At 64.7% G+C, this 22,572-nt stretch overlaps 1 protein-coding gene across 12 annotated transcripts in view; it reads left to right on the top strand.

Annotated features, from left to right (window-relative positions):
- KCNQ2 (potassium voltage-gated channel subfamily Q member 2) overlaps nt 1-21,407 on the top strand; it is a 65,901-nt gene extending 44,494 nt beyond the window's left edge. For 2 of the 12 annotated variants that reach the window (XM_070587780.1, XM_070587778.1), the window contains 7 exons: nt 672-725; nt 4,311-4,534; nt 5,258-5,366; nt 5,799-5,930; nt 8,201-8,308; nt 11,025-11,148; nt 14,839-21,407. In XM_070587780.1, coding sequence (XP_070443881.1) covers nt 672-725; nt 4,311-4,534; nt 5,258-5,366; nt 5,799-5,930; nt 8,201-8,308; nt 11,025-11,148; nt 14,839-15,567 — 1,480 coding nt within the window. In that variant the 3' untranslated portion in view covers nt 15,568-21,407. The remainder of the gene's footprint in view (nt 1-671; nt 726-4,310; nt 4,535-5,257; nt 5,367-5,798; nt 5,931-8,200; nt 8,309-11,024; nt 11,149-14,838) is intronic. The other 10 variants (XM_070587786.1, XM_070587784.1, XM_070587783.1 and 7 more) reach the window with 7 other exon arrangements.
- The last annotated feature ends 1,165 nt before the right edge of the window (nt 21,408-22,572 follow it).

Raw genomic sequence — 22,572 nt, 5'->3', positions numbered from 1 at the left:
GGGGCTTTGGGAGTTTCCTGGGGAGTGCTGGCCATGCACAGAGGCTCCCTGAGGAGCTGCCCACAGCGCCACATCCGCTCGGCCAGGGCTCCAGCTCTGCGGGTTCTCCTGAGCTGGGGTTGCACTGCCTGTGGCTGTCCCTCTACGTCCCGGTGCTCCCGCCCCCCTCCTTGGCTTCCCTCCAGGTGGAGGCACCGCTGCCTCCTGGGTAAACCGAGGCCGGATTCCGATAGGCAGCTGGCTGGGCTCTGTGAAACCTCGGTGATTGGTTTGTGAAACCGAACTGCACATTTTTCCTCCCTAAAATGTGTGCTTTCCGGAATCCTGTCCATCTAGAACAAGCCTTTGCAAAGTCTTAGCCCATGTATTATTTTTTTGTTGGCATGAATATAGCAAAAAATAATACATCTTTTAAAAGACGTGGCCCTGAACTCTGACTCTGGAAGGAAAAGGTATTTTTGGAGAGAGAAAACAGGGAGTTTTCTCTCTCCAAAAATAGGGGACTGTTTTCTTTTCCAGGCCGGCGGAAGACTTTACGTGCAGCCTGTCCTTGCTCGGCTGCTGGACCCCGAGCCCAGAACTACCCTGGGGTGGTCACGGTGCCTCAGTTTACCTGCGCTGTCTGCCCCCGCCTGGGCCCCCGGGACTAACTGTGCTCTCCTCGTTTCCAGTAAAGGCAGACCGTGCAGAGAGTCCCTGTGTGGATGCTGTCCTGGACACTCTAGGTACCGCGGACGCGCCGCACGGACCGACCATTGCTGCACGGCTCTTCCTACCCTGCCCGCTCCTCACACCCTCTGCTTATTAGAGGTTCTAGATGAGCGAGGGGGGGCTGGTGCCCCCCCGCCCCAGGCCCAATTCTGATTGGCAGCTCGGCCTCCGCGGGCCCCCATGGTGGAGCGCTAGGCTCCAGCCGATTCCATATGACCTCCTGGGAGACGGCGGTCGCGGGGCGCCAACGCCTGTCTTTCTCCAACAGCCCGACAGTGCCCTGCTCTGAGCAGGAGGGCGGCCACGGGCACTGAGACCCAGAAAGGGCGCCGGCGCCTCCTGGGGTCCTAACGGCCTTTTCTCAGGGGCTCATCAATCTAGCACCTCTATTATGCACCTGAGGACGGCCACTCCCTAACCTGCCGCCTCACCTGTGGAGGCAGCTCGCCCTGTGTGTGCCGGGCTCCCTGAGGCCCTGACACCCGGACACACCAGAAAGCCAGGGTCCACCGCTCCCCGTCTCATGTGCAGGCTGGTTTAGGGCAGACTGGAGACTGGAGGATGGGAGGCTGCCCCAGCCCTCCGTGCTGCGGGCTGCTCACTGCTCCTTTCCTCTCTCCTGTCCACTGTCTGCTGTTGGGTGCGTGGAAGCATCTATCCTCCTGCTTGCTCTGGTGTCCCCTCATCGCCCTCCTGCCCGCCTCCCTCCCTGACCGGTGCAGCCCTGCAACGTGTTGGCAGCTGTGCTCACCTGTCACCGTGTGCATGCGTTGGTGCTGGCCCTGGAAGTGGTGGTTCAGAGCAGTGGGCATGGGGTGGGGGCCATGCAACAGGACCAGGGCCCCGGGGCAGCATGCTTATGCGTCTGCATCCGTGCATGCTGCGAATCCTTCTCCAGCCCAGAGGGGCTCTGAGGGTTGCCTCCCCAACCCTCCACGCTGCCTGTGTGTCCCAGAGGTCAGCGCTTGTGGGGAGACTGTTGCAGCCCTAGGAGGGAAGATTTTGGGCCCTGGCAGAAGCTGTCTTGCTTGCCCAGAGCTTGTGTCCAGGGTGCTTCTGGCCAGACTGGTCCCTTGGGTCAGGGGCTATGGTCAGGCTTCTTAGGGACCAGAAGGGCTGGAGGTGCCCACGGCCAGGCCAGGAGCCCAGGCCAGGTTTGGCCCTGCTGTGCGCAAGTCCCACCAATGTCACTTTATCCTCCCCACTCTCCCTGGGCATCTGTGGTCCGGCCGTGGACCAGGCAGACCTCTCCTTGGATGCTGGCTCCTGCGCCGCTGAGCTGGGCCCTAGCCATGCAGACTGGGGAGCAGCCAGTCTCAGCTGGGGCTTCCCACTCACCCCGTCCCTGTTTACGGCTGGCTCCACGTGTTTGGAGTTTCATCCTGGGGAGCTGGCAGGCAGGGGAGGAGAGGCTGGGCCTTGGCTTTCTCCCCTAGACCCTCCTGAAGCTGCTCTCCTGGCCCTGTGTAAACGCCAGTGCTCAGAGGCCACAGGCTACCTCTCAACAGGGGACTCTGGCTGCGGGCTGTCTCCGGCAGGCAGGTGGCTGGAGCCCCTCCACACATTTGCTCCTGCCCTTGCCTTACGAGATGAGGGAGGGGCCTCTTGACACCTGCGGGACCACCCAGCCATCTGGGCACCCCGAGTGAGCCAGGTCCAGTGTAGCTGGGTGGGCTGTGAGCCTGTGGGCCCTGAGCTGTGACAGCGAGGTCCAGGGGTCCCCACCGTGGGCTCGTCCAGCAGGGTGCCTCTCCCTGGCCTGCCCTTTGGAGAGCTGGGCACCGTGGGGCCAGGCCAAGGCCAAGGCCAAGGAAGGCTCCTCCCTGGTGTCCTGGGGGCCCTTGTGCTGCACGGGGCAGCAGGTCCAGTGGGGACGCCCAGCTCTCCAGGCCAAGCGGGCCGTCGCTTCTCGTGGTCTCCTTGGACCAGCTGGTGGTCCCTGTTGAGACGGGAACAAAGGAGAAGGTCATCTGGACAGAGGCCCCCGTGGCGCCTGGCTCCGGGTGTCCCTTGGCCTCACCTGCCCATCGTGGCCTCATTCTGGGTGTAGTGGTTATAGTCTCACATGATAAGGGCTGCCTGAGTGGGCTCCAGGCCTCCGGCTGTTTGCCCAGGGGCTCTTTTCTTCCTTTTCTTCCTGTCCTGCAGAGACCTGTGAACAAGCACATATGGTCTCAGCTGCCCGGGGCCTGGGGAGGGGGTGCTAACCCGGCCACAGTGCCCAGGCTGGGTGGGCTGGGCTGTGAGCTTTCTCTCTTCTGTGGCTGTCATCTCTTGCTGTCTGATGGACGCGTCTCGGCTGTGGGTCTCCTCTGGGGCTGATGGAAGCGGCTGACCCAGGGGGGCTGCGGCGGGGGCGGACAGTGTCTGAGGGGTTAGCTGGCGGTGGTGGCTTCCCAGTGACAGCAGAGGCCTTGCCAGGCCCCCGGAAGGCTTGTCACAGCCCCGTGGGCAGCGAGCGGCCTGCTCAGAACTCATTCGGGGAGGTTCTATGGCTCCTGCCTGTGGCTGGGTGTGAGCAGGTCGCAGGTCACAAGAGTCCCACTCTCCTCTCTTGGGCAGATGGTGGGAACTGCCCAGTGGGAGGAAGTGAGTGGCCGCCTGGCCCTGCAAGCCGCAGGCAGCTCCGGACCACAGGGCCATCATGTCTCTTGGTCACTGCCCAGAGGTGCGAGAGCCGGGCAGACTGGGTGCCAGGCCCATCTCTAGGGTTACTGAGAGACAAGGAACAGGGACGTCCGAGGACCCCCACAGGGCTATGGCTGGCCAGCCATGATCACTTCCTTCCTGTGGCCTTGGTCCAGGGCTCGGGCATCAGGCCTGTTCAGCCGAGGCGGCCACCACGGAGGTGCATCTGCTTCATCCGCCCGGAGTGTGGACACCCAGCTCCTGGGCACTTCTCGGGGTGGCACCCGCACATCTCTGGGCAGAGGGGAGGTGGGGCGGGCCCAGGCGCCAAAACCAAGGGGAGGGCCCTTACCCTCCACAATGCTTCTCGTTTCCCTGCTGCTCTACCCACTCTGTCCCACCAGGCAGCTCCCCGGGGTGCTCTAGAGGGGCCCCCGCTCAGCTGCAGACCTTGCCCTTCCTGACCCTGGGGCCGGCGGTGGAGGGAGGAGGAGAGGAGGAGGGCTGACCCCGGGGCTGGCATGGGGGTGGAGGGGCAGGCAGGAGACTGTTGGAGTGGCCGGGGCCCGCAGGAGGTGCCCAGGGAAAGGCCTCAGCCACGGGCGCTTTGGGACCTGTCCTGCCCTGGAGTGTCACACGGAGAAGGAGGCTGGCAGGACAGCATGGAGAGGGCTCCGGAGCCTTTTGGTGGCAGCCAAAAGTAATTTAAGCGTCCACTGACCCCTCCCCGGCCAGGCTGAGCCCCCGAGCTGCCCCGGGGAGCTGTGGTAGAGCTGACCGTCCAGCGCCGTCCCTGCTCACCCAGCGTCGGGTCGTTTCCCTGGGTCCGCGTCCCCCTCCCGTCCACAGGGACGGCATCAGCCACGAGCAGACGAGGGGTGTGGGCATTCTTCCGGAGTGACCTCTCTTGCTGTGTTTCTCTTGCTGTGTGTGTCCGTTTGTCCGTCTGTCTGTGGGTTCTCGCGGAGCAGTCAGAAGGTCAGTTTGAAAGATCGTGTCTTCTCCAGCCCCCGAGGAGTGGCTGCCAAGGGGAAGGGGTCCCCGCAGGCCCAGACTGTCCGCCGGTCACCCAGCGCTGACCAGAGCCTGGAGGACAGTCCGAGCAAGGTGCCCAAGAGCTGGAGCTTTGGGGACCGCAGCCGGGCGCGGCAGGCCTTCCGGATCAAGGGCGCCGCCTCACGGCAGAACTCAGAAGGTGGGTCAGCCTGTCGCCCTCCTCAGTGGAGCACTTCCAGGGTCCTCCCCGGGCCCTGCGGCCTCTGAGCAGGGACCCCCGTCGTGGCCTCTTCTTTTATTGAGGTGACATTCATGGAACGTGAAATTAATCCTCTTAAAGTGAACGACCCAGTGGCACCCAGTGATCCACAGTGACGTGCACCCACCACTCTCTGGTTCCAGACGTTTCATCACCCCAAAGGGCGCCCCTGCTTGGGAGCAGCTGCTCCCAGTCCCGGGCCAACGCAAGTTGCTCTGTGTCTGGATTTACCTGTTCTGGGCAGTTGGCACCTGGGGACTCACCCGGTGTTTGTCCCTCGTGTCTGGCTCTGCGTGCCCAGCACGGCGTTCTCCAGGTCCACCGCCCGCAGCACAGCGGTGCTCCACTCCTTGCCAGGGCTGAGTGATGTTCTGTTGTTGTTGTGTGTGGATGTATCACATTTGGTCTGTCCCTCGGTCCATTCACATTTTAAACCCTCAAAACAGCCACTCCTTTCAGGCCGCAGGGGCGAGGAGCCAGCTGAGGAGGGCAGGATGGAGGGGTGGGTTTCTAAAGCATAGTGGTCCTGGGGGGGTGCCCCAGGGAAGCACCAAGGGGTCCCTGACACCCTCTCTGACAAGCGTGCTGCAGGACCACAGGGCCGGGTCCCCTCTGTCCCCAGGGTGGCCCGTCCCCTCACAGGCTGTGTCTCCTTCCACCCAGAAGCAAGTCTCCCTGGGGAGGACATTGTGGATGACAACAAGAGCTGTAACTGCGAGTTTGTGACCGAGGACCTGACCCCGGGCCTCAAAGTCAGCATCCGGGCTGTGTGGTGAGGGACCCCGGGGCACCTGGGGTGAGACCCAGAAAGGGGCGTGTCCACCCCTCCCTGGGATGCCAGGCCTCTGGGGGGTTGGTGTGTGGGCGCAGACTCTGGTGGGACGGCTGACATCCTGCAGTCCTGGCTTCTTGTGGCTGGTAAGCAGCTCGTGTCACCTGCCCGTCCCGGGTGCAGAGCCCCAGAGCTGTTAGCAGACGGCCAGGAGCCACCCCCACCCAGGGAGGTCCTGGGTGGACAAGGGTCTGTCTGTGCAGCCGGGCCCGAGTGGCTGGTGGCCACGGCAGGTGGGTGGCCCAGACAACTGGTGGACGCTCTCGGAGATGCCGGGAGGCCTCAGGCAGGTGGATGTTGGGTTGGGGTTGGAGTGCAGCCTGCGGTGGGCACCGGCCTGCGGCTCACCGCCCTCTGCACGTCCCCTCTCAGTGTGATGCGGTTCCTGGTGTCGAAGCGGAAGTTCAAGGAGAGCCTGCGGCCCTACGACGTGATGGACGTGATCGAGCAGTACTCGGCCGGCCACCTGGACATGCTGTCGCGCATCAAAAACCTGCAGTCCAGGCAAGAGCCCCTCCCCTGCCTGCCCAGCCCTGGGGCGTGGCGGCCAGGCCGTCCTGGCACGAGTCAGGGAGTGTCCGTCAGGGGCCAGTGCGAGAGGAGTGCAGTGCAGGAGCCCACACACGCCCTGCCCGAAGTGGGGTGGTGGGCAGGGCTGCAGGGTGTGCGGTGGCTGGCCCTGCCTGCTGCCACCTCCGGGCCCTTCCTCTCTGGCCCCACGACAATCCCACAGGGGCTTTCTGCCATGTCCTCGTGTGGTCTGTCTGTTTCTAACATTTCTGTTGTCTCTTCCTTCTCTCCCCTCCTGCCCACACTGTGATGGTCAAGCATGTATGTGTGTGTATGTATGTGTGCACACATGTATGTGCACGCACATGCATGTAAACACGTGTATGAATGCACATGTGCACTCGTGTACAGGTCTTTGCACACGTAAAAGTGCATGCATGTGTGTACACACTTGTATGTGTACAAGAGCAATGTGCACACATGTGCACACACATGTTATGCATGTGTGTGGGTGTGTCTCTTTGTGTTGTCCTGTGTATGCAGTATGTCCGTGTGTGTGTGCACAGGTGTGTGTGTGTGCTGGGAACAGAGTAGTTCTATTGAAAGATGAAGCTGTAGGGTTTCGTGGGTCCATCAGGCAGCAGTTACTCCACTTGGCACCTCATCTTCCAGCACAGAGGGGCTTGTCCACCCTCCCCGCCTCACAGGTGATTCTCACATCCCGGGTAGGAAGCGGAGCTGGGGTGTGTCTGAGGCGTGGCAATAGCAGGACATATGCTGACTCCACTGTCTCCGGCCCCATGTGTGTAAGGACTGACTGGCTTGCTCACCCCAGCAGTCACCTGTGTGTGTGCATACACAGACCAAGCACAGGCCCAGGACACACATGAGCACACCCATGTACAGGTGTGTACAGGCATGTGCACACAGACCGTGTCCACTCCCATCTGCACACGTGTGCTGGCATGAGCGTGCACACACATAAGCATACTTTTAGCCTCCTGCCTGCATACGTATACCCTGTAAGTCCATGCACACACATGCACACCAAGGACACCTGTGCTCACAGGCTCATGCCCTCTATCACAAACAAACACGTGCACACACGTGTTGGCGGTGCCTGTACGGAGGCCATGGGCTGTCGTGGTGGGTCTCTCCTGAAGTGGGTCGCATGCTCTGCCAGTCAGAGCTCCTCCCTTGCGCAGGGCCTCCAATGAGGCTGCCACAGGTGGGAGGTTCTGGATGGTCAGGGACAATCCTGGGGTCAGCCCAGCTCCCAGCGCCCTGGCAGGAGCCAAGTCCTCAGTCAGGGGAGGTCGGCATGCCCACCTTGGGGCACCTCCCCTGTCCTGCTCCAGGATGCCAGCAGAGGGGTCTCTCTGGGCCTTAAGCTGCTCTCACAGAGGGGTGCCAGGAAGCGACCCCTTCCTCTACACGGGCTCAGGCTGGGAGGCCCCTTGCTCAGTGTCCTCCCAGAGCGTTCCTAGATCTGTGGGTCTGTGTGACAAACGTGCAATTGTGCACATGATCAAACGTGTGAGAAAATGTGTGCGAGTGTGCAAATGTATGTGGGTGCACATGTGAGCAAACACGTGTGTGCAGATGTGAGCAAACATGTGCCACTGTGCACAGACGTGTGAGTGGGCATGTGTGGGAGCAAACATGAGTGTTCGTGTGTGTGCAGATGTGAGTCCACGTGAGAGCATGTGCATCTCGCCTGTGTACACGTGTGCATGTACCCACGTGAACAAACGTGTGGGTGTGTGAGAGACAGTCCTATGTCTCGACTACTGGACCTGTTTCCACGTCTCTCACTACAGCTTTCTGTTCACCAGGCTCTTCTGTCCTAAATGTTCCCTTTTCCTTCCCTTTCTGTCTGGGAAAAAAAAAACACTCAACCACCCCAAGGAGCTGGGACGTTCTGTCCTAGCTGGTAAAGCCTTACTGTCGTTCCGAGCCGGCGCCCTGGTACTTTGCTGCCAGCCGCCCTGCGTCCCGTGCACATGCATGCTCGCCTGGGCACACCTGGGGCACTTGGCTCCCGGTCGCGCTCACTTGAAGACAGGAAAGCCTGGGCACAGCCAAGGTCACACGAGCGTGGCGTCCACTGCGTTCTGTTTTGAGCGGAACATGTTTGTGGGAAGTGTCACTGTGTTACCGTAAGCTGAGTGGTTCCTTCTGTTTCTGCCAGTTTCCAGCCGACTCCCCTTTCGTGTTGCTTCACGATGCATTTGCTGGTGTCTCTTTTCTTGTTTACTCGCCAGGATAGATATGATTGTGGGCCCCCCACCCCCTTCAACTCCCCGGCACAAGAAGTACCCCACCAAAGGACCCACGGCCCCTCCGAGAGAGTCACCCCAGTACTCACCTAGGTCAGGATGCCAACCCTCCCCTCCTTGTCTCTGTGGAATGGCCAGCCCCCTTCGCTCCAGGCCACATGACGGCAGCTCCCGCACTGCTCTTCCGATGGACGGAGGGGACGTCTCTGTCCCTGACTAAGCAACACTGGGGGGAGGCCGTCCCTGCAGCCCTGGGTGGGCTGTGTCAGGTGCCCTTGAGCTGCTCCTCTGATGGGGTCCTGGGGAAGCTTTCTGTGGGGGATCCTGTCTGGACATCCTGCCTGATGCCCGCCTGGCGGGGGGCTCCCTGGGCAGGAGCAGAAGGCAGCCCCCGGAGGACAGATGCCTTCAGACTGCAGGGAGGGCCTGTGGGCCCAGGGCCGTCGGTGGCTCTGCCCCGGCACCGACTCAGAACCCCAGCACCCGCCTGCTGCTGGGGTCAAGCTGGGCTGCTGTGTGGATCTCGGAGGTCCTGTCGCTTTTCTTGCCTTTAAACTCCTGTGAAGAACAAAGAGGAAAGTCCCTGCCAGGTTCTCAGCACCCAGTGGGTCTCCAAGGGTGTGTTTACTTTAGTCGCCATCATAGTTGGTGTCATTCATGAGGACGGCCCGGCCAAGGGGCAGGATGGGACGGGACAGTTAGGCAGTGATTGGCAGACGCAGGCTCTTTGGGGACGGATTCAGACTTGGGAGCCTTCTTGCTTTCCAGGGGCTGGGCAGGTGATGGTTGCAACCCGCCCCACTCTGAGCTGGCCGGTGGGGATATGAAGGTGAGAGCAGACACACCCCAGCCATGCTGGCAGCTCAAGGACAGTGGGGCCCAGGGGCGCCCTGGAGGCCAGCAGGGATGCTGGAGCTGGGTGCGTGGAGCGGGGCCCAAGCTGCCCAGTGGAGCGACTGGAGTGTCTGACCTGTACTCCCCAGGAGCCAAGGTTTCTGCACAGAGGCCAAGGGTCAATGTGCTGGGCATCTCAACCCAGTGGCTCTCCCATGAGAAAGGAGTTCCCCCGGGAGCTCCAGACTCTGCCTCTGGCCCCCCGCCCCGAGGATGCTGAGCCTTGAGACTTAAGCCTATCTTTCTGGGCACTGCTGCAGGGGATGGCGGCTGGGCCGTGAGCTGGGAAGACCCTGCCAGCCCTGGGAGCCCCCAAGACCCCCCGGAGCACTGCAGCCACAGGACACGTGGATTCACTCAGAAACGGGGCTGGAAGGACAGTCTGCGCACTTGGGGGTTAAGCCCGACTCCTTAGCCTGAGGCCTAGGGGAGGGGGTGGCACAGGCTCTTGGAGGACCCTCTCCCAGCCCCCCATCAGCAGCAGCCCTTGGCTAAGGCTCCTAGTGGGACCGGCCGGGCAGGCGACCCGTCATGTGGCAGGGGTGAAGGCGCTGAGCACCTGTGTCTGGACTGTGTGGACACTTGGACACACCAGAGAACCCATCTCCCTCCCCACGTCCTACTGCGTCTGCTTGGAGCCCAGGCCCAGCCCCTCCCGCCCTCCCGGCCCCTGTGCATGAGTCCAGCATGGAGCCCAGTGGAGCATGAGGAGGCTGCACCGTGGCTGACGCGAGCCTGACCCTTCTGCTTTATGCGACAGAGAGAAAGGTCACCCCTGAGGCCCCCGTCAGAGGCAGGCAGGGTGGCCCTGTGGGTGAGGAAGGAAGCCCGGCTGGCTCAGGTGGCGCCTGCTGGGCCGTGGGAGCTGGCAGCCTCCTACACTCCCACACGCACGTGAGAAGTGCGTTTCGTGCTCAAAGCTCCAGGTCGGAGATGGGGTGGGGCTGTGTGGCCTCCGCCCGGCCCCTCCTGCTCAGCCGACTGGCTCCAGTGTCGTCTGCCCCGCAGGTCTGGAGCAGCTGGCCCAGCAGCTTGCAGACAGTGGGGCCTTTGTTTCCGAGTGAGTGTCCACAAATGTGCTGCTCACCAGCTCGGAGCACTGGGAGCCCACATGGCTCCTGCAGCCCCTTCCAAGCCCCTTGGTGCCCTTCCTGTTCAGCACGGGGATCAGGGGACGCCGTGCTCCCCGAAGGAAGACCCTTCCCCTCTTGTTGGCATTCGTGACCCATGGCCTCGTTTGAGATCAGCTCAGCTGCTTCTGCATTCCACACGTGCACGGTACACACATGCACACAGTAAGCACACACGTGCCACAGCACACATTTCACACGTGCACACAAATGCACACACATGCACACTGGCAGAAATGTGCACACGAGCACACAAGCCACTCTCTGGTTGGCAGTGCTCTGTCTCCCCTCCTTTGGTCGTGCGTTGGTTTCCTGTGTTGGTCTGTTTCCGCCCCCCTCCCCGTCCTGGTGCATGGAGCCCGAACTCTCACTGCCTCCCTGCTTCTGTTGTTCCCGCCGCAGATATTGAGCTCCGTCCCCACCAGACCCCAGTCGGGCCTCGGCCTCGGTGGCACATTATGTAGGAGTAAAGCTTGGGCTGGGGCAGGGCACGGGCGCAGGGGGGCTGAGGGGTGCGTGGCCCCAAGCCCCTTCTCTTTACTCCTCACTAATGTGCAGCCCACTGGAACGGAATGGACGGGACAGGCCCCGAGGGGGTCAGAGCACAGGGCGGCTACTGGGGCCTGGCATCCATCTGTCCTGGCACCCCGCTGCCCCCTGGTCAGCTCTGGGCTCAGCCTGGAGCCTGGATCTGGGGGAGCTGTGGCCTGGCCCAGGAGGAGAGGGCCATGGGCTCCATGGCACTCACCTGAACTCATGCCGGGGGGTGGGTCTCTTCCCGGCAGAGTGGACCAGATTGTGGGCCGGGGCCCAGCGATAACGGACAAGGACCGCACCAAGGGCCCGGCCGAGGCGGAGCTGCCGGAGGACCCGAGCATGATGGGACGGCTGGGGAAGGTGGAGAAGCAGGTGGGAGAGGCTGTGGGGAGGGACCGCCCCCGCCCTGGTAGCCTGGGGGCGTCTGGGCTGGACGCTGTGGGGGTCCTCAAGCTTTGGTGGCATGAGGCCCATCAGGGCTGAGGGCTGCCGCAGGGCACTGCGTACTCTCGGCCCAGCGGGTAGTCCTCTGTTGCAGCCGGCTGGCCTTGCCCCCACCAGCCTCTTTGCCTGACTCTCGCTGCTCTCCTGGGAGCGAGTCCTCAGGAAGCACGCACAAGAACTTTGTCCCAGGATTCATCTCTGGGAGCCAGGGAAGGATGGCTGGGTCCTTCCCTCTGTAGAGTTTGCTCTAAGGGTGGACCCACCGCGGCAGCAGGGCCGCCCAGACAAGCAGGAGACTCCAGGGCCACATGGGAGGGTGGAGTCACAGCCCGGGCTGCTGTGGGTCCGCCTCCTGATACCTCTCCACCTCAGGGAGCAGCCTGGGTCCCCCCGCCTCAGGGAGCAGCCTGGGTCCCCCACCTCAGGGAGCAGCCTGGGTCCCCCACCTCAGGGAGCAGCCTGGGTCCCCCGCCTCAGGGAGCAGCCTGGGTCCCCCACCTCAGGGAGCAGCCTGGGTCCCCCCACCTCAGGGAGCAGCCTGGGTCCCCCCACCTCAGGGAGCAGCCTGGGTCCCCCCACCTCAGGGAGCAGCCTGGGTCCCCCCACCTCAGGGAGCAGCCTGGGTCCCCCACCTCAGGGAGCAGCCTGGGTCCCCCACCTCAGGGAGCAGCCTGGGTCCCCCCACCTCAGGGAGCAGCCTGGGTCCCCCACCTCTGGGAGCAGCCTGGGTCCCCCCACCTCAGGGAGCAGCCTGGGTCCCCCACCTCTGGGAGCAGCCTGGGTCCCCCACCTCTGGGAGCAGCCTGGGTCCCCCACCTCAGGGAGCAGCCTGGGTCCCCCCACCTCAGGGAGCAGCCTGGGTCCCCCACCTCTGGGAGCAGCCTGGGTCCCCCCCTCTGGGAGCAGCCTGGGTCCCCCACCTCAGGGAGCAGCCTGGGTCCCCCCCTCTGGGAGCAGCCTGGGTCCCCCACCTCAGGGAGCAGCCTGGGTCCCCCCCTCTGGGAGCAGCCTGGGTCCCCCACCTCAGGGAGCAGCCTGGGTCCCCCCACCTCTGGGAGCAGCCTGGGTCCCCCACCTCAGGGAGCAGCCTGGGTCCCCCCACCTCAGGGAGCAGCTCAGGGTCCCCCCGCCTCAGGGAGCAGCTCTGGGTCCCCCCGCCTCAGGGAGCAGCCTGGGTCCCCCCACCTCAGGGAGCAGCTCAGGGTCCCCCCGCCTCAGGGAGCAGCCTGGGTCCCCCACCTCAGGGAGCAGCCTGGGTCCCCCACCTCAGGGAGCAGCCTGGGTCCCCCCACCTCAGGGAGCAGCCTGGGTCCCCCCACCTCAGGGAGCAGCTCAGGGTCCCCCCACCTCAGGGAGCAGCTCAGGGTCCCCCGGCCTCAGGGAGCAGCCTGGGTCCCCCCACCTCAGGGAGCAGCTCAGGGTCCCCCCGCCTCAGGGAGCAGCCTGGGTCCCCCACCTCAGGGAGCAGCCTGGGTCCCCCACCTCAGGGAGCAGCCTGGGTCCCCCACCTCAGGGAGCAGCCTGGGTCCCCCCACCTCAGGGAGCAGCCTGGGTCCCCCCACCTCAGGGAGCAGCTCAGGGTCCCCCCGCCTCAGGGAGCAGCTCAGGGTCCCCCCGCCTCAGGGAGCAGCCTGGGTCCCCCCGCCTCAGGGAGCAGCTCAGGGTCCCCCCGCCTCAGGGAGCAGCTCAGGGTCCCCCCGCCTCAGGGAGCAGCCTGGGTCCCCCCACCTCAGGGAGCAGCTCAGGGTCCCCCCGCCTCAGGGAGCAGCTCAGGGTCCCCCCGCCTCAGGGAGCAGCTCAGGGTCCCCCCGCCTCAGGGAGCAGCCTGGGTCCCCCACCTCAGGGAGCAGCCTGGGTCCCCCACCTCAGGGAGCAGCCTGGGTCCCCCCACCTCAGGGAGCAGCCTGGGTCCCCCCACCTCAGGGAGCAGCCTGGGTCCCCCCACCTCAGGGAGCAGCCTGGGTCCCCCACCTCAGGGAGCAGCCTGGGTCCCCCACCTCAGGGAGCAGCCTGGGTCCCCCACCTCAGGGAGCAGCCTGGGTCCCCCACCTCAGGGAGCAGCCTGGGTCCCCCCACCTCAGGGAGCAGCCTGGGTCCCCCACCTCAGGGAGCAGCCTGGGTCCCCCCACCTCAGGGAGCAGCCTGGGTCCCCCCACCTCAGGGAGCAGCCTGGGTCCCCCACCTCAGGGAGCAGCTCAGGGTCCCCCACCTCAGGGAGCAGCCTGGGTCCCCCACCTCAGGGAGCAGCCTGGGTCCCCCACCTCAGGGAGCAGCTCAGGGTCCCCCACCTCAGGGAGCAGCCTGGGTCCCCCACCTCAGGGAGCAGCCTGGGTCCCCCACCTCAGGGAGCAGCTCAGGGTCCCCCACCTCAGGGAGCAGCCTGGGTCCCCCACCTCAGGGAGCAGCCTGGGTTCCCCACCTCAGGGAGCAGCCTGGGTCCCCCCACCTCAGGGAGCAGCCTGGGTCCCCCCACCTCAGGGAGCAGCCTGGGTCCCCCACCTCAGGGAGCAGCCTGGGTCCCCCACCTCAGGGAGCAGCTCAGGGTCCCCCACCTCAGGGAGCAGCCTGGGTCCCCCACCTCAGGGAGCAGCCTGGGTCCCCCACCTCAGGGAGCAGCTCAGGGTCCCCCACCTCAGGGAGCAGCCTGGGTCCCCCACCTCAGGGAGCAGCCTGGGTTCCCCACCTCTGGGAGCAGCCTGGGTCCCCCCACCTCAGGGAGCAGCCTGGGTCCCCCCACCTCAGGGAGCAGCCTGGGTCCCCCACCTCAGGGAGCAGCCTGGGTCCCCCACCTCAGGGAGCAGCTCAGGGTCCCCCACCTCAGGGAGCAGCCTGGGTCCCCCACCTCAGGGAGCAGCCTGGGTCCCCCACCTCAGGGAGCAGCTCAGGGTCCCCCACCTCAGGGAGCAGCCTGGGTCCCCCACCTCAGGGAGCAGCCTGGGTTCCCCACCTCTGGGAGCAGCTCAGGGTCCCCCACCTCAGGGAGCAGCCTGGGTCCCCCACCTCAGGGAGCAGCCTGGGTTCCCCACCTCTGGGAGCAGCCTGGGTCCCCCCACCTCAGGGAGCAGCCTGGGTCCCCCCACCTCAGGGAGCAGCCTGGGTCCCCCACCTCAGGGAGCAGCCTGGGTCCCCCACCTCAGGGAGCAGCTCAGGGTCCCCCACCTCAGGGAGCAGCCTGGGTCCCCCACCTCAGGGAGCAGCCTGGGTCCCCCACCTCAGGGAGCAGCTCAGGGTCCCCCACCTCAGGGAGCAGCCTGGGTCCCCCACCTCAGGGAGCAGCCTGGGTTCCCCACCTCAGGGAGCAGCCTGGGTCCCCCCACCTCAGGGAGCAGCTCAGGGTCCCCCACCTCAGGGAGCAGCCTGGGTCCCCCACCTCAGGGAGCAGCCTGGGTTCCCCACCTCAGGGAGCAGCCTGGGTCCCCCACCTCAGGGAGCAGCCTGGGTCCCCTACCTCAGGGAGCAGCTCAGGGTCCCCCCACCTCAGGGAGCAGCCTGGGTCCCCTACCTCAGGGAGCAGCCTGGGTCCCCCACCTCAGGGAGCAGCCTGGGTCCCCCCACCTCAGGGAGCAGCCTGGGTCCCCCACCTCAGGGAGCAGCCTGGCTCAGCAGCTCCTCCTGCAGGTCTTGTCCATGGAGAAGAAGCTGGATTTCCTGGTGAACATATACATGCAGCGCATGGGCATCCCCCCAGCGGAGACTGAGGCCTACTTCGGGGCCAAGGAGCCAGAGCCAGCCCCACCGTACCACAGCCCTGAGGACAGCCGGGAGCACGGCGACAGGAACGGCTGCATCCTGAAGCTCACTCGCTCCAGCAGCTCCACGGGCCAGAAGAACTTCTCGGCGCCCCCGGCTGCGCTCCCCGCCCAGTGCCCGCCCTCCACCTCCTGGCAGCAGTGCCACCCGCGCCAGGGCCACGGGGCCTCACCCGTGGGGGACCATGGCTCCCTGGTGCGCATCCCACCACCACCCGCCCATGAGCGGTCTCTGTCCGCCTACAGCGGGGGCAACCGGGCCAGCACAGAGTTCCTGAGGCACGAGGACGCGCCAGCCTGCAGGTCCCACGAGGGCGCCCTGCGGGACAGCGACACGTCCATCTCCATCCCGTCCGTGGACCACGAGGAGCTGGAGCGCTCCTTCAGCGGCTTCAGCATCTCCCAGTCCAAGGAGAACCTGGATGCACTCAATAGCTGCTACGCGGCCGTGGCGCCCTGCGCCAAAGTCAGACCTTACATCGCGGAGGGCGAGTCGGACACAGACTCGGACCTCTGCACCCCGTGCGGGCCACCGCCACGCTCTGCCACGGGCGAGGGCCCCTTTGGCGATGTGGGCTGGGCCGGGCCCCGGAAATGAGGCCGCCCCCGGCCTCTCCCTGACTCTTGGCCTTCCGGGTTCGGAGCGGGACCCTGCAGGGCCTTTCTTAGAGTAATGCGGGTGGCGATGCAGAGCTGCAGCCGGTGGGGACAAGAGCTCTTTTCCAACAAGGGGCAGCTGAGCCAGCCCTACCCACTCTGCAGGCCGTCGGCCCAGCTGTGAGCCCGGGCTGGCGTGATGGCCAAGCACAGGCCCCTGGCTGCTGGGTGGAGGCGTGGGGTCAGGGAGCAGGGCCCAGGTGAGGGTGGCAGCAAGTGGCAGGGCTGTCTCATGAGGGATGGGTGGCCTTGAGGCCTGGTGGGGAGGGACCCAGGGCAGGTGGCTGCAGGAGGTGTGGCCGGCCCCTTGGGCGTGGCTTGCCTTTGTTCCTCCGTTCCTGCCCCCACCGCATCTGTCCTTTCTTCCCTCCTTCCGTCCGTCCGTCTGTGTGCACAGCTGAGGCAGTGCCTCCTTGCCTCATGGGTGCCTGTCCAGAGAGCTGCCGGTCCGCGTCGTCTCCCTCCTCCCCCTGGGTTCCGAGTGTGCTGTGATAGGAGTGGGACCCAAGTCCAGGACCCTGGCCTGGAGGCAGGGGCACCAGACCTGGAGACCACACCGCAGGACCAGGGACCCTTGACTCCCGGCCACTGCTCCGTAGATTTCTGGAAGGGGGCCCTTGGGGCGTCCTGGCCACAGGAGATCTGGGGGGGTCACCCCCGTGTCCTTTCTGCTCTGCCCTGGCTGGGTGCCCGTCACCAGGCCTCAGCCCCACTGTGAGAGAAACCCGTGTGCAGGGAGGGCTGCTGTGCAGCTGGGGGTGCCGCCCTGAGCCAGGCTCACGTTCCAGGGTCCTGGGGCCAGGTGGGCTTTGGGGAGCAGATTCACACCCCGTCCTTCCCTGGGGGGCCTTGCTTCACCTGTCCCCCGTCGGGGCGCTGACAGGACCCAGGGCTGGGCGGGGCCGTAACCGCTGAGGAAAGCCCCCGCAGCCGGCAAGGTCGGCAAGGCCCCTGCCATCTGGAGACAGAGGCCATCTGTCTTGGGGGGGCCTCTTTCCTGTCCCCACGGGAACTGACCACCCCCACCCTCTCCTCCACTGACCAGTCCCTTGGCTGTGACTCTGGGTGTCTTGGAGTCAGGGACACCCATTCTCGCCCTGGGCCCTGGGGAGCAGGTCCCCCCCCCTCCTGTCGGCACCTTGGCCAGAGGAACCGCAGCTTCGAGCCGGGAGCCCAGCCCAAGAGGCAGAGGTGGGATCCGTCTGGGCCCTCGGCAGTCAGTGTGTGGGGCGTCTGGTATTGGGGGTGACAGAACTGCAGGCCTGGGTGCCTGGGCACATGACCCCGCATGCGCCAGGGCTGGGCCCAGCTAAGCCCGCCGCGTGGCTGCCTCCCCCAGAGCACCAGGTCCAGGGAGGGCTTCTGCCCCTCCTTGCAGGGCTCGTTCAAGTCCGTCCTGAGGCGGATAGCGTAGTCAGCAGGAGAGTCCGTCTTACCCTCTGGGAAGGACTGTGGAAGCCGTGTCTGAGGGTCGCCTGCCCTGGTGCACGGAGGTCTCTGGAGCTACGCCTGCCGTCCACGGCAGGGGCCAATGCTGCAGCCCCTGCGCCTGCCAGGACACTTGGGTCCCACCTTTGGGCACCTCCATGCTGGGGCTGCTGACCGGGCAGCTGGAGGGTGGGCTGGGTCCTGTGCCTGCCCGAGGTCAGTGCCCGGGGCGGGAGAGTGCCATCCATTCTCAGAGCTGCAGCAAGGGCACCCTTTCCTTCCAGCCTTGCAGGAGGGGTCAGGCATGGAAGGAGGCACCCAGAAGCCCTCGACTCGCCCCCCACCCCGATATGTCTGCTCTGCACACTCTCTTGTTCTCAAAGGCAGAGTTTCTAAGGCCCTGGGCCCCATGGTAGTGAGAAAACTCCCTTCCAGTGTAGACACTGTGGCACTTGGCGTGGCTGGTGTGAAGTGGCCCAGGCAAATGGCCACTGCTGTTGCCACCTCCCTCTGGGTGAGGTCGGGGCTGGCGTCGGAGCCGCCTTCACCTTCCCGCCATAGGAGACGGAGACTCCAGCCACCAGCCCCCCTGACCAGCAGGGCCCCCCGAGCCAAACGTGTCCACTCCTGATGCCAGCCTCAACCAGCTGCTCGCACAGCCCTGGGAGAGTTAGATCCCACTGCCAGCAACAGGGACCTGTCTCTGCTAGATCTTGGCTGTCGTGGGCCCCAGGCCTTGGGAGGGGCCCTTTGCCCCTGAGGAGAGGTTTGTGTCCTTTGCCACGCGGCCCCTGTGCTGTGTGCCTGGCGGCAGGAGGAGCTGGCCTCAGACGTGCCTCCCATCCCCGGAGCTGCTGAGCCAGACGCAGGTGCTGAGAGCCACAGCCCGGGGGTCTCTCTGGGTTGCAGTGGGAGGAACTGAGGCCAGACCATCGACATGCCCCCATGAGCAGGGGGAACGTGTGGTCTCCTCCAGCATCTCTGGTCCCCAGAAGAGAGAAGGCACACATCTGTTTGGGGGTGCAGTTTGGGGAAATTACAGGGAGGGGCTCCCTCTCAGGACCTCCAGACCCAGGCCTGAGCAGCTCCTTACCCCTTGGTGCCCATCGGCTGCCTGGGCTCCCCACCTTCAGAGAAGTGTCACAGGGAAGGGGCTGGACGCTTCCATGGGAAGTCTCTGCACTCTCTTGGGTGTGCATGTGTGACACAAGCGTGGCTGAGGGCAGCCCCTGCCCCGTGGCAAGTGCAGCGGACATTTCCCCAGACAAGTGCATCTGTTAGCTAGAGCGTGTGGTCCCTGCATGCCCACTTGTACACACCTGTTCTCACACATGCCTGTGTACACGTAGCACATGCACACTCACACATGCACACCCGCAGGCACACACACCACACATATGCTTGCACACACAGGCACCCACATGCATACTCATGCACGTGCCGATGCCCACTCACACACGTGCACAGGCACATACATCACACAGTACTTGCACACACAGGTGCCCACATGCATACTTACGTGCACACCCACAGGCACATGCTCCACACATACACTTGTACACAGGTGCACAATGCATGCTCACACATGTGCCCACATGCACACATACATTTCTACACACATGTGCCCACGTGCACACACACACTGTGTTTCTAACCTCTCTCTGGCTCTGCCCGCTTTTAGCCACGAGGAGTTGATGATTTCAGGAGTCACAGGTGGTCCTGGAATGTGGGACCCAGGGAATGTAGGACATCCAGGGTTCCTGGGCAGCACTCGCAGAGGGTCCGCTGGAGCCCACCCAGGGTCTCACACCGCCCCCTCCCTGCAGCTGGCTGGGCAGCCATCCAGAGCATGTGGTCAGCCTGATGCCAAGAGATGGCCTGGGCTAGGCCGGGAGGTTCTGGTGTCTGAGGGGTGTCCAGATGCGATGCTGGGGTGCTGGTGGCTCCCTCTGCCCTCGGCCATGTGGCCTGGCGGCACATCACCGTCTCCCTTCACTGGTGTGTTGTGATCCAACGTCTCCCTCTCGTGTCCACGTAAAATCGCGAGCCACGGCCTCAAACTGGGCGGCCCTGGAGGGCGGAGGGACCTGACCAGGTGGCGGACACCTCCCCAGGGTCTGCCAGCAGGAGGCCACGGCTGCCCCCTCAGTGACACCGCCTCCTTTTGTGAGGACTCTCCTCAAACTCCCTTTGGAGGCTTGGGAGTCTCCCCAGGCTCTGGGAGCCTGCACGGCGAGGGCTGCTGCTGGGGGCCCACCTGGTGAGAACGGGAGCCTGGCACTGTCCTCCACTGTCCCCCGCCCCCCAGCCCAGAGCAGAGCGCCGGCTGCAGCATTGCGCGTCTTCCATGTGCTAATTTATTTAACTGATTGTCCCCCTCACCCCGGCCGGAGACCCCCGGTCGTGGATTCCAGCTGTTAACACGGAGAGATAGGCAGGAGCAGCCTGTCCTCTGCCGCCCCCACATTTGGGGGGCTCCCAGAGAAGCAGGTGCTCCTGTCCTGCTGTTGGGGGACAGAACTTGGTCCCGAGACATTTCTAGATGCTTCCTGAGGCCCAGGGGTTGGGGGGCTGCTGGGGGCCTTTGTAGAAATGCTGCCTTTTATCTATTTCATACCCACCCCGAGCTGTAAATAATGTACAGAGCTGCGGGCGCGGCCCGGGCCTCGTGCTGCAAGAGCGAGGACAGCACAGTTTCCACACCCTCTGACATCCCAACCCTGAGACAAACGTGGTGTGAGGAGGGACAGCTGGACAGTGAGGACCCACCAGGGAGGGTTTGGGGCACCTTGCACGCCGGGGCAAGTCTGAGCAGTGGGTGGGGGTCAGTGTCCCAGGTGCCCGCGTGCACACTGGCTCAGAATCAGACGCTCCCATCCCTGACCGGCCCCGTCCTGGGTGGTCCTCAGCTGCCCTCCGTGGGGGTGCGCACGGACCTCTGTGCCCCTGGAGCAAATCTCCAGGCCTCCCACTGTGTGTACTAACGTGGGGTGTGGGCAGGGGTGCTGAGTGGCCCCAGCAGAGGTGGCTGCCTGCTTCCAGTGCCCGGGGAACCTGCTTGGTTGTCCCTGACCAGTTGCCCTCTGGTGTGCCTGCCCCCAGGGTCAGCTCCACTCGGGTACCTGCCAAGCACTAAGTAGGAGAGACAACCAAGGAGGGCTTCCTGAAGGCGGTGGTGTGGTGGGGTCAGGGCTCATGCCTCTCCTCTCTCCAAGGGTCCCAGGAAAGCTGGCCGCCCGGGCCAGGATCCTGTGGAGCCCCTGGGGTGTGCGTGAGTGGGGCCAGGTTTGCTGGATTCTGCCATCTTGTGAGGGATGGGGGACGAGGGCTGACCCCAGGAGGAGGTGACATTGGAGGAAGTGAGGATTTAGGGAACGAGGTAGAGCGAGTGAGGAGGAGGGGCTCCTCAGGAGGTGAGACCGTCTGCACGACCTTGGGAGGGTGTGTGGGAGGCAGCGGTCCCTCGTCTCGGACACTGCGTGGGTGCCCCCGGCTGGTGGAGGACGCCGGGTCTGGCCGATGGCCTCGTCCCTGGAGACCTTCCAGAAGGCAGATCAGGTCCCAGGAGAGGAGGGGACTCGGGGGCGGCCTGGGTCCAGGGCTTCCAGGCAGCTGTGTGGAGTCACCACGCGCCGCACATCCGCCCCGACTGGGTTTCATAAAGTCGATGCCTTAATGCACGTTGACGGGAAGTCACCAAGGTCACCCTGTGCCCCCTTGGCGCCCGCCAGGCAGACAACTGCCTCCTCCTCGCCCGTGGTCCGAAGGACAGCTTCACGGACGGGCACAGAGGGGGCAGCAGATCTCACACCAGTCATCGCCTCTGCGGGGAGTCTGCCCGGGATCCCCTCGCGCCCTCGGCCCGCGCCCCATGCTTGCAGCGTGTCGCCCTCTGGCCCGAAGGCGGCTGCAGCTCCCCCTCCGTGCTGTTGCCTTGGCTGTCTTTGCACTTCTGTTCACGCTCCAAAGAACCCTCGTATGCCTTCAGCACCGACGCACACTCGTAACCCCGCGAGCACCCCTGTGCTGGAGCGATCACGCCTTTCTTCGTGAATGTGTTGCCAACGCCCACTAGAGTTGCGGCCCGTGCACGGCCCGAGTTCTAGGGATGGACGCCCAGGGACGGACTCTGGTTTCCTGCGGACCAGCGATATCGTAACTCGCTCAGCCACTGTCAGGTTGATGCTCGTGCCGCAAGAATGGGGCCCAGTGCAGGTTTGCCCAGGGACTTCGGGTGTGGAGTCTGGCGGCAGGGACGCACGTGGAAAGTTCTGGAAAGTTCTGCTGCCACAGGGACGAGTTCGGATGCCAGTGGACCTGTGCACTTAGTAAAACGCAGTGATTCAATCTGGACAGCGTGTGGCCTCTTTCCTCTCGCCGTCTCTGGGCTGCAGGCTGCGTCACGGCCTCACAGTGGGAGGGGTAGTGATGGCCTCCCCAAGAGGTCACTGTGCCCCACAGGAGGGCCAGCGCTCTCCAGGGTTAAGGCATTGGGCTCTGTCAGGGGCCTGTTGCTGCCATAACAAGGACCACAAACTGGTGCCTTAAAACAACAGAAATTAACGCTCACCCGCACGGTCCCGGGGCCTGAGGCTTCCTGCTGTGGCCCTTCCATCTGCCATCAGGAGCAGCTGGGGTCCCGGGACGGAGCCTCTGGCCTGGGGCCGGGCGAGCCCTCTGGTCCCTCTGGGAAATGCCGGGTGAGCACCAGGACGCCGGCCCAGGGGGTCTGCCAGGATCTGATGCAGATGTGGAATGTGCCGCTGGTGCCCAGCCTAGGCTCTGATGTCCTCGGAGCCACCCCTACTGTCCTTGGCACCTGCCCGGTCACTCCCCCACCTCCTCTTCCACCTCATTCCCCTTGACTTCCAGCTCCCGTGCAGGCCCAGCAGGGTGAGGTGCAGGAGTGTGGGGTGGACACACCGTTCCATCTCCTGCCTGGGGCCTGGGCGAGGGCTGGGCTGCCATTGGGTTTGAGACTCAGCGGCAAGTTGAGCCCGTGGATATTTTCAGCTCTGCCCCTGCCCTCTGGAATTTTCCACCCACCAGACCCTCCCTGGGCCTCCTGGGGGGTCAGCTGAGTAGAAGAGCAGCTCATCAGGGTTCAGTGGCCTGCGAGGCAGTGGCCAGTTCTCGGCTGGTGCAACTGACCGCAGCTCGAGTCCTGCTGTCCCCCAGCCCCTGTGCAGACATCCTGGCCCTGAAGCCGTGGGGTGGGGAGGGTCCTGGCAGGCCCAGGCCACAGACCAGTGCCCACTATGCTGCAGGACTTCTAGAAAGTTCTGGGCTGAGGTGTCTTTGGGTTTTGAGGAGAAGGGGACTAGGGTCCTGCCTGCAGGGCTGGGGGCGGCCACAGGGCTCACCTCTGTCCACCCACAGCACGTACCATGGTCCTGCAGTGTCCGCTGCCTGTCTCTGCTAGAGCCAAGGGGCTGCGGGCCCTAGAGCCACCAGGACACCCGGAGCCTGTGCCGTGAGCCCTGGGGCCACGGGGCCGGCACCACCTGCCCCACCCGGT

The sequence above is a fragment of the Equus przewalskii genome, chromosome 21 (genome assembly GCF_037783145.1).
Source record: "Equus przewalskii isolate Varuska chromosome 21, EquPr2, whole genome shotgun sequence".
NCBI lineage: Eukaryota > Metazoa > Chordata > Mammalia > Perissodactyla > Equidae > Equus > Equus przewalskii.
Note: the sequence above shows the minus strand (reverse complement) of the source record. Positions and strands in the feature narration are given on the sequence as shown.